This window comes from Dioscorea cayenensis, chromosome 19 (assembly GCF_009730915.1).
Source record: "Dioscorea cayenensis subsp. rotundata cultivar TDr96_F1 chromosome 19, TDr96_F1_v2_PseudoChromosome.rev07_lg8_w22 25.fasta, whole genome shotgun sequence".
Classification (NCBI taxonomy): Eukaryota; Viridiplantae; Streptophyta; class Magnoliopsida; order Dioscoreales; family Dioscoreaceae; genus Dioscorea; species Dioscorea cayenensis.
Window position 1 is genome coordinate 29426485 of NC_052489.1, and position 11010 is coordinate 29437494.

General features: G+C 39.8%; 1 protein-coding gene across 1 annotated transcript; it reads left to right on the forward strand.

The window, feature by feature from the left end:
• On the forward strand, nt 1–3014 carry LOC120250379 (pentatricopeptide repeat-containing protein At1g03540). Its single transcript, XM_039259190.1, has 2 exons — nt 1–134; nt 1018–3014. The coding sequence occupies exon 2, from the start codon at nt 1029–1031 to the stop codon at nt 2880–2882; it is 1854 nt and encodes a 617-aa protein (XP_039115124.1). The 5' UTR covers nt 1–134; nt 1018–1028; the 3' UTR covers nt 2883–3014.
• Nucleotides 3015–11010: the final 7996 nt, after the last annotated feature.

Below are 11010 nucleotides of genomic sequence, written 5' to 3' on the forward strand. Positions count from 1 at the left end.
TGAAAAAATGAGGATGGATTCCCAAGCTTTCTTTGGAGTCTAAACCCTCGTTCTCTCTCGTCTTCACCGGCTCTTGCTTGACGGGTCTTCCTTTAGGACTTTTGATCTCGATTTTCTGAGCTGTTCTCCTTTAGGTTTTTTTTATTTTTTATTTTTTTATTTCTCTCCTGCTCCATTATTTTTGTATTTTCTGTTTTAATTCTGAGTGCTTTGATTACATGGTTTATGTGTATTTTTCCGTTTCAATGCATGTTTTCTGTAAATGTAATGGCGGATTGCTTGGATAAAAGTGTTTTTGTTGTGATTGGGGTGTGGCTGATAGCTTTATGCTATTTGAGATTTTCTTTTGGCAATAGCATGACGCTTTCTTGACATTTGTATGGTTCTTTTCTTGGTGAAATTGATTGATTCTTTTTTGTTTTGAAAATTTCTTCGTTTTTACTGTGCTTGATGTTGTTGACGGTGTCTTTTCCTGTTTGTGTTGCAAAATGAATTCTTGATCATTTTACTGGTAGTTAATGTTTACTTTTAGAGTTGAAAAAAATGAGCTTTTGTGTATTTTTGTGAAATTTTCTTTGTAGTGAGTTCATCTCAATGAACCATGTTCTTACTGGATAGAGAAATTCATTAAGAGGCTTGATTATTTTGATAGTTTGAAGGTTTTGTTAGTGTGAAGTATGGTGATGATTAACAATATAGTGTGTTTGTAAATTTTATTAGATAATCACTTTTAGTTTGTTAAGATTTTGATTTATAGGTTATAGTTTGTTAGGTTCTGATGGATTCTAAAGCAGAAAATGTGTCCTTTTGTAAGGAGTTTTATGAATATAGAAAGTTCTCTTTTCTTCCACTTTCATTCTGTTGGTTTTCACATTTAGTCAATCTTGTGCGTATATGAACAGAATTTGTTGTTTATCTTGATTCAAATCTTCTTATTTCCGAAGTGCGACATGTGAATTGATAAATGAGGTTTCTGTGTTTCTATAAACTAATTCTGATACTTGCTATGCTGTTCAGGAGATGATATTATGATCAGAGACATCTGGAGCACTTCTAAAGTGTGCTTAGATTCACTTGGCTGCAAGAAAAATCTTCCCCTTTCACTCTTCGAAGCGTTTGTCCTCCTCAACTCAACCGAGTCCCGGCACCAGGGACTGAAGAAACCTGCCTTTTATGCATCTCTCCTCCAGACCTGCACCAAATCCTTCTCCTTCTTCCATAGCCTCCAACTCCATTCCCACATCATCAAGTCTGGCCTTGACACCAACCGCTTTGTTGGAAATAGCTTGCTCGCCTTGTATTTCAAGCTCTGTCCTGATTTCTCCACTACTCGCCTTGTGTTTGATACATTGCCTGTTAGGGATGTCATCTCTTGGACCTCTGTGGTCTCTGGTTATGTCCGGGTCGGTGAACCCGCCAAATCTCTGCAGATGTTTACAGAAATGGTAGACTTTGGAGTGGAGCCAAATGGTTTCACATTATCTGCTGTCATTAAGGCTTGTTCTGATCTTGGGGATGTGAGGACTGGTAGATGCTTCCATGGAATGGTACTGGTTCATGGGTTTGGATCAAATCACGTGATTTCTAGTGCTCTTGTTGATATGTATGGCAGGAATTTCGCATTGGAAGATGCACATCATGTGTTTTCTGAAATGCTTGAACCAGATGCAATCTGCTGGACTTCTATGATCTCAGCATTTACAAGGAATGATAGGTTTGAGGAAGCATTGGGTTGCTTTTACTCCATGATGCAGAATAATGTTGGCCTGTTTCCGGATGAATTCACTTTTGGTACCATACTGGCGGTGTTGGGTAATCTCAGCAGAGCAAGGCAGGGGAAGCAGGTGCATGCCAATGTGATTACCAGTGGGTTTCAGGGTAATGTAGTGGTGGCGAGCAGCACAGTTGACATGTATGCTAAATGTGGTCTCATTTGTGACTCCCGAGGGGTGTTTGATCGTATGACCACTAAGAATGCTGTCTCATGGTGTGCATTGCTCGGAGGGTATTGTCAAAGTGGTAACTTCAATGCCGTCATCTCTCTATTCCGAGAGATGAACTGGGAAGGAGATTGCTACAGCTTTGGCACTTTGCTTCGTGCTTGTGCTGGCTTGGCTGCTGTTAGAAAAGGAAAGGAAGTCCATTGCCAGTATCTCAGGTTAGGAAGACATGGAGATGTAGTAGTGGAATCAGCACTTGTAGATTTCTACGCCAAATGTGGTCTTATAGATTATGCGCGAAGAGTTTTCATTAAAATCTCTGCTAGGAGCGTGATTTCCTGGAATGCCATGATCTGTGGCTTTGCTCAGAATGGCCATGGAGTGGAAGCTGCCAAAATGTTCGATGAGATGGTTCAGGAAGGCATCACTCCAGATTATATCAGTTTCGTTGCTGTGCTCTTTGCATGCAGTCATGCCGGTCTGGTAGATGATGGAAGGAAGTACTTCAGATCAATGACTGAAGACTACAGCATTAGAACAGGGATTGAGCATTGTAACTGCATGGTGGATCTGTTGAGCAGGGTAGGCCTGCTTGAAGAAGCTGAGGACTTGATAAACAACTCTGAATATAGCAATGATCCTTCACTCTGGGCTGCATTACTCGGTGCATGTGCCACACATTCAGATTCAATGGTGGGGGAGCGTGCAGCGAAGAAGATGATAGAGTTGGAACGAAGCTATCATTTGAGCTATGTTCTCTTGGCTAATGTATACAAGAAGGTTGGTAGATGGGATGAAGCTCTGGAGATTAGAAAGTTAATGAAGAGAATGAGAGCAAAGAAAGGTCCAGGCAAGAGTTGGATTGAGATCAAGAGCAGCTTGAATGATAAGTCCAACAATTCTTTTCAAAAGTTTGATGATTTATCTTTAATTTCCTTGTGAGAGAAAAGATAGATTTGGAAAGGAAGTCAGGGAACTTTTTCACTGTATTCAGAGCTCCATTTTTTTCTTTAAGGGATTGATTAAAGGAATTAGCTCTGCTAAAGGGTTTATATCCCAGCGGTATTAGTTCTATTGTAAAAGGTGTTGGTATGGGAGGTTCCAGTATCTCTTGAAGCACTGAGACTAAACGAGTCTTTGGTTGTGGGTACATGTTTGCACCCCAAATTTTATAAAAACATACGTGCTGAGCGATCAATTTTTAGTTTGTGTGCTTGTCGCTTATTTGTTAAAAATGGTTTTGTGCCTTTCGCATTTATTATAAAAAGGAAAAAAGAAATTGTCTCTTCACTAATGAAAATTCATCGAAAATTGTGGCTCCTGATAACTTCAGTAATGAGCTTCATTTTTCTGTGTCGGTTTTTTTTTAAAAAAAATTAAGAACTTACATAAAATGTTAGTAGTGTTTGGATTGAGGGAGTGATCCCCAAGGCATGGGGATGACTCCCACTTTTGGTGCATACCCATGTTTGGGTATGCACCAATAGGATTGGGGATGGGAATGAGGGGGGGCTTCATCCCCTCAAAACCCATATTGCTCATGCCCCCCAAAATTGGGGGGCATGAGCATTCCTTCCCTTTTTTGCCTTTTTAATTACCAATATACCCTTAATAAATAAAAAAATTATTTTCTATAATACACCCCCATACATGTTATAATTAAATTATTTTTTAATTAAATACATCATATAATTAAATTAATTTATGTCATTAAAATATTTAATTAGTATAATTAAATAAAAATATTTTTAAATATTTATTAATCATAATTAAATCATAATTAAAATAGACTTCAAGATTTCTTTTAGGAAAGTAGAAATTTTGTCCATTTTAATTTTCATGAAACCGTAATTAAAATATATATTTAATTAAATATTTAATCATAAAAATTAAATTGGATAATAGTTAAATGGATTAATTATTTTAATAATTATAATAAAACATATAATAATTAAATTAGACTTTATTTCAAATATTTAATTATAATAATAAAAATGAATAATTTTGTCTAAATTATTTTTATAAATTAAAAAAATTAATTATTCTTAAATATAATGTGTTTTTTATTAGTGCATAATATCTCAAAATTTGTTAGGAATGTTGTTGTGATTTTTTTAAAATGAGGAGAAGCCATGTTGATTTTGAATAATGTTTTTGGGTGGAAATTAAAATTGTTGTTATGGTGTGTGTTTTTTAAATATTAGATTTATTAAAAATTTTGGTGATTTAAAAATAACTAAATTTGGACATTTATTTATTTTTAATTAACAATAATTAAATTGTATTTGTCAATTATTAATTTAAAAATTTTTATTTAAAAAAATAAATACATCAATAACTCATTTAAATATTATTTATAAAAAAATTGGAGGCATTTAATAATTGTTTCTTTTTACAATTAAGATACATTATTTAATTAAAATACTCAAGGGTACAAAAAGTAAATTTACTAAAATTTTTCCCCTATCCCTCTCATATTCCTATCCCCATTCCCTTCAACCAAACATTACTTTTATCCCCATCTCCAATCCCCTTTCCCTATTCCTATCCCCATCCCCTTCCCCTTCCCCATCCCCATATTCTCATTCCCTCTAACCAAACGGGCCCTTAATGTCTTAAAACCTTGCACTCAAAAAATCACCTCTAGACACATTTTCATGTGATTGGATTTGTTGTTTGTTGCAATTCCATTCTTGTAGTTATTATCAAAATAATTTGTTTTACATGTAAACAAAAATATAAACACATATCTCAAGTGGTGGTTTGTTGGAGGGAAAGACAAATAGGAGGCAAGTTTAGTTAAACTATCAATGTTTAATGGATGTTTCTTTTACAAAAGTGAGATAACTGAATAAGTTAGGGGATTTTCAAACAAATTCAATTTTTTTTAATAAATTTAAATATTCATAATGATTGTCTACATATGCAATATTAAAAATTATATGCAAATATTTATGAATAATATATTTGTATTTATCTTTCTAATATAAAATTGACATGCACTCGGATTATTAACGTGGATATATATAAATATATATAAATATGAAGTTCTTAAAGAGTATAAGCATAATTATATTATTTATCACTTGCATGTATATATGATTTTTGTGAGTGATTGTGAATAGTAGTATAATGAAAAGTGAGATGTGTAGTATTTTTATATGAATCGTTAACCGTGATAATAATAGAGACTGAATCAATCTCAGGCGTTCAATTTTATTTATCGAACTCAAAAATCCTAAACTATAACCTGAACACACCATAATAATTTAATTGGACAACATACCATACTCGGATACTGTTAATGGTACTGTTAAGAAGACACCATCTCTTTTTATATATTCATGATCCTTTATATATATATATATATATATATATATATATATATATATATATATATTTTTATGTATGTTGATGATTTTTCTTCTATTTTTTCGGTATGTTGATGATTTTTCTTCTATTATTATTATTATTATTGTTTATAAATAGTGGAAATTGCCAAAAAAAACCTTTTAAGTTTGTAAAATTGCCAAAAACACCCAGTTAGTTTTGCAATCCCCAAAATCCCCCTCCTTTTAAACTCTATGTTTTTTCAAACCCCCAAACCCTCATGAACGGATGTGAACGGAGTGAGTTTCAAATTTTATGGACGAAAAATGCCCTTGCATCGGGAGTCGTGGCTGCAGCCATTTCGGCGGTTTGATAGGAAGTGGGTTGTTTTCCGTAGGGTAACCCCAAGAGACGAATTTATCGGAGCCGCTATTTGCTTTTTTTCTCAACTCACGCCTTCAGCTTTTTCCATTTCCAAGTCGCCTCCGGTTGTCTCTCACCGCCAAGCCTCCGTAATTGGCATTTCATCGCCTTTTTCCCTTTCCACCCCAGTATCTCAAGGAGAAGTCCCCCACGCAACTAGTTGGCATTTCATCGCTTTGCAATCTAAGGTATTGAGTATGGTTTTATGTTAACCTGCTCATATAAAGAAAGATTTTTTTCGGTTTTGTTTTTGTGCTCCCTGCTTTTTGTTGGAAGATATCAAGTCTCGCAGGGGATTTCTACCGGGTTTTTGTTAGTCTCGCAGGAGATTTCTGCTAGGGTTTTTGTTTTTGTTTTTGCATTTTCGATGTATACACTATCGAAATAGTTTTTTTCGATTGTTATGATTTGTGTAATATTTATAATGTACATTTCCCCTTTCGCTTGATATGGTTGCAGCTTTTACAAAATGAGGTTGACGCTTTAAGAAAATGAGATGTTACAGCTTTAAAAATTTTGTTGTCTCTGCTAAGTATTCTCGCCTCGCTTAATAAAATGGGTCTCGCTTAACATTTGATATCTCTGCTTAATAACTCGAGAGGTTACCGCTTAAAAACCTTATATTTCCGCTTAAACTTTTGTCAATACCGCATGTTGAATGTGTTGTTATTGTCGCAGCTTTGTGATTACGGCGGTCAACCTAGTTAATGGGCGATGCTATTTGACACCGGCAGTGGAGACCTTAGTCGAATTGAAAGATAACATGACCCCTCGACATCGGGAGATTATTCAAGGACACCGCTTGCGCTGCTCATCGAGCTGGAAGCTATATACCAAGAGAGGGCCCTTCTTGATTCTCTTTTGCAAAGGTACGATGGTCGCACCAATAAATTCGTGGATCGGGAAAGCCTCGCCGAGTTTCAGCACCTCAAGATGTGGCCCTCGCTCTTGGTCTCATGCTACGATGGCGACGCAGCTGCCTTTCGTAAGAAGAAAACCCAGTCACTGCTCAAGGGCGGTATCTATCAAAAACCTACGAGAGACACAGAGACTCCATCAAGAGCATTCTGGTGCAACTTGTTCGACAGAGTGGAGAAGAAGATAATTTTGTCAAACTCCCTGATGGTGTATCTCATGGGTACAGCCCCTCTTCCCAAATACATCATGCTCGGTTCCGAATCGGATCGCTGATTACGCCGATGATCTACCAAACCCATGGGGCGATACGCACGGGCGCAGGCGATCGACAAGTGGCTTATGGAGGATATTCCACAAGCTACCGCCCGAGTGCAAGATAGATGCGCCGGAAGAAGACCAACACATGGTACATTAAGGGTTGCTCTGGCCGCGCTTAACGTCCCCTGGTTTTTACGAGATGACCGAACGGGAAGAAAGTCCGCTTTGGCAAGGTCCCAAGGATGTCGTGCTACGGTGAAAAGTATTTTCACCGAAGCAAGCGACTGTGAGAAACCAAATTTTTGTCATCGCTCGATGGGAAAAGAGGTAATAAATCATGGACAATGTTTAACATAAGTCTTTAATGTTTAAACATATTATTTAGTGTTTAACTTTTAGTATTTACCGCTTAAAAACTTATTCATACCGGGTTTAAATATTTTTGTTCTCCGCTTAAATATATTCTATAACGCTTAAATATATAACCAACTGCTTTAAATATAGTTTTTTTATAGTTTAAAATGAATGATTTCGCTGACATTGTTTGGTTTACATATGTTAGTTTCCCTGAGCTGGGTTCCTGCGAACGTCAAGAAGAAATATTTATTGGGGCCAACCGACGGATGGATGCTATCGCTCCCGAACCACTTGCTCGAAGGCAGTGACGAGAGGGCAGCCTCTATCGCGCGCGCCGACGCAGCTTCTCCTACTTCCACCCCACCACGCCGCACGCAATCCCTCGACGCCCGAGAAGCCCTCCCCCACCCCTGCAGATCGCAACAACCCCCTACCACGACAACGACAGCCCCCCGATCGTGGCGCTCCCCGACCATGGCAGCTCCCTCCGACCGCGAGCAGCTCAACCGCGACATTAGGCGAAGATGTCACCGCAACTCTTACGCAGCGTGCCAGATATTGACGACCGAGTTTCCCGGCTTGTCGCCGTGTTGAGGCACTCGAAGGACGCTTTCACAACCGATCGCGCCATCCCTCCAAAGAACTCGAAGCACCCGGACGAACGAGGCGCCGGAATTTGACGACGACGACATCATCGGGAAGGTCATTCCAAGACGGCCACATTCAAGAGACTCTGCGAAAAAGAGGAGAACAATATCGCCTCGTCTCCACCGCCGACCGACGATGAAACAATAGCAACACCATCGGGCGGCCGATGTCAGTATCGAGATCGCCGCCGCTGATGACATGGCCATGACGGTGGAGGACATCGACGATGATGTGGCCGCTGCCGGCTGAGAAGGTCGTCAACTCTCTTCTTAATGAATCGATGGACCCAGTGGAACCGGCTGCCGAGATTGCGGCATCAAAGATGGACACAATCCTTGCAGATCAAGAACAAGCTAAGGGTGTGTCTCCCAATGATGCCGCCGTCGCGGCCACGGCTGAGAAGATCGCTGAATCTGCTGTCGCGGCCGGCCGTGGCCGACAAGATCGCAACGAGGCAGACACAATCCCACCACAAATACAACCATGTAAGGATGTGTCTCGCGGTTGATGTTGTCGCCGCCGTCCCCCGCGATCGAAGCCGTGCACAATCCCACAACAAGAACAACCATGTAAGGATGTGTCTCGCAGCTGATGTCGTCGCCGCCGCCCCTCGCGATCGAAGGAAGATGTCGCCGGTGTCGAACACCGTGAAGGTGCAACTGGCAAAGGCCCCCATGAAGACCCCGACCGAGCAACGAGAGAGATGATCAAGGCCAATCAACAATGGGACCAGACGGCTCGAAAAAGCCTTTTATTCCCAAAAAAATGGGTTGGCCTCGTCTCGTCTTTAACAAATACGAGCAGTGAGTTGATGAGGATCTTCCTCAACCGCTCTATGGACTGGGTAAGTCTTAAGTTTTTTTATGATAGTGTTTAAAGTTTTTTTATTATAGTGTTTAACGATTTTCTAATGGTGTTTAATGTCTTTATGTTATCATTTAATTTTGTCTACTTAACGCTTAATTATATATAATATCATTTAACAATTGATAATATCATTTAAACATTTACAATATGGTCTTATTATATCTCGTTATCGCTTAACCTCAAAGACCGCCGTGTGGAAGAATGACGCTCGCAAGACCACACCGGACAAATTGTACACGCCCGCTGAGGGGAAGGAGATGGTCACAGATGATGTGATGGACGCTCGTATGCATAATACAAAAAGTCGCCGAGCAAAGAGCCATATCCTTACAAGAAGCGCGCCCATCACCGTATCGCTATGCGCTTTTATGTCAAAGCAGTGACGACGCACATGAAACAATTATGGCTATGGTCGGGGATGCCGGCGCAACCTCGCATCGAAGTTCAAATTGTCATCCTCCCGATAATCATGAATGGCCACTTCCATGTCGTCGCCCCTCGACAATGATAAACAAGAATACATGCATTATTCTTCATGTCCGGGTACGATAAAGACGCTGCTGGACATGGTAAGTTCTTTAATTATGTCCGGTTAATAGTGTTTGGTATTTAATCGGTATTCTAATCTCAACTTGCATATCTCGACAACGGAATCTATTCGACAACTGTGTCGATATGCAGTTCGGCGAGTTGGCGACGGCAAAGTACCCACTGCACCCGACATGGAAACCCCACGCCCTAAAAACAAGGAAGCGCCGATTGCGCCCTGCCCTACGCCATGCGGTTTATCGAGCAATTACTTTGGGGTGAGAAGTTACGGCCACTGCAGCATGCACGCTCCTTACCCTCGGATTAAGATATGTTACCCGCATACTTAAGGAGGGGAGGGCAGCCATGTCCATGACAAAGGGGGTCGTCACAAGCGGGTTAAGATTTTGTGACTCAAGAACATGTCTTGTATATCTCAATGTCAATTTTGTTTTCGAATGTAAACCTCGACATTCAATTCATTGTTTTTCGCTTTTCGAATAACATGACTTGTATATCTCAATGTAAATTTTTGTTTGTTTTCAATTGTAAAGGCAGTGTTAAATTCCATTCGGCCATTTCATTGTTTAATTTACGCTGTAATTGTGTACATTTCCGCTTTCATTGTTTAAATATACCATATATCGCTTTAAAACATCAGCTTGAAATATTTCAAATTACAAAAGTATCCGCTTTAAAATAACAATGTCTCTGCTTTAAATACATTCAATTCATCAGAAAGAGTAAGAGTTTAAATATGGAAAGTTGCCCATCAATACACAATGTTTCCCCGTCATCGCCGGCTTTATTTACAATGCCTAGTCGGCGACAGCTTTCATCTGCAAGATCGCCGATCGCGACCGATCCATGGCAGCGGGCTCGCAATGTAACTCATGGACATCAAACGCCATGACTCGATCCTCTTTTCGCCTCAGGCCGCCCAGCCGCCTTCTCGTCACAGCGGTCGCAAACGAAGCTCACGATTTCCGCCCTCAAGGCCCTCGTCATCGCCTGGGTATGGGGAATATAGCTTCCTTGTACGCCAGCTTTGTAATTGTCGACGGTGAAGTACCCGCTAATAAATCGATGTACGCTGGTGTCTCGTCTCGCATTATTGCAGCAGCAAGCGTGTTTGCAAGGGATACCATAAACTTGCCACCTTCGACATGAACAAGTTCTCGATGGCGAGATCTACAGTAGTTGTCGCGACCGGTCGATCACTTCGTAACGATCATCGACACAACGACCAACACGAAGATTTCGGCTGTCCTCAACAATGATCTCTACCTTCGAATGTATGTCTGGGCATAAGTAGGTCTCCCATTTGTTCGCTTGCTCACGCCGGTTACATAACATGCGCATCAACTTGAACCTGGCAAATAAGGTTAAACAAAGACAGTGATGGTTAAATAATTCGTAAACATGTTTAAACATTATTGTAAATATTTAAACGAAAGGATTAATATTTAAAGTCAGACAAGTGTAATTAAACAAAGATTGAGAATGTTTAAAGGGTAACACTAAATGTTAAGTGTAAACCAACATTCGCAGACCTTATGGAGTCGACCATTTTCGTCACCGGTAAATGACGAGCTTCCTTGATCCAAGCATTGAACGACTCCGCGACGTTTGAATACATCTCACCCCAACGATCACCTCTCGAATGTATAATTCGACCAATGTGCCATATCCGATTTATTAATCAACCAGCTGATGAGCTTCGGTGATGTGGCCTCGCAGC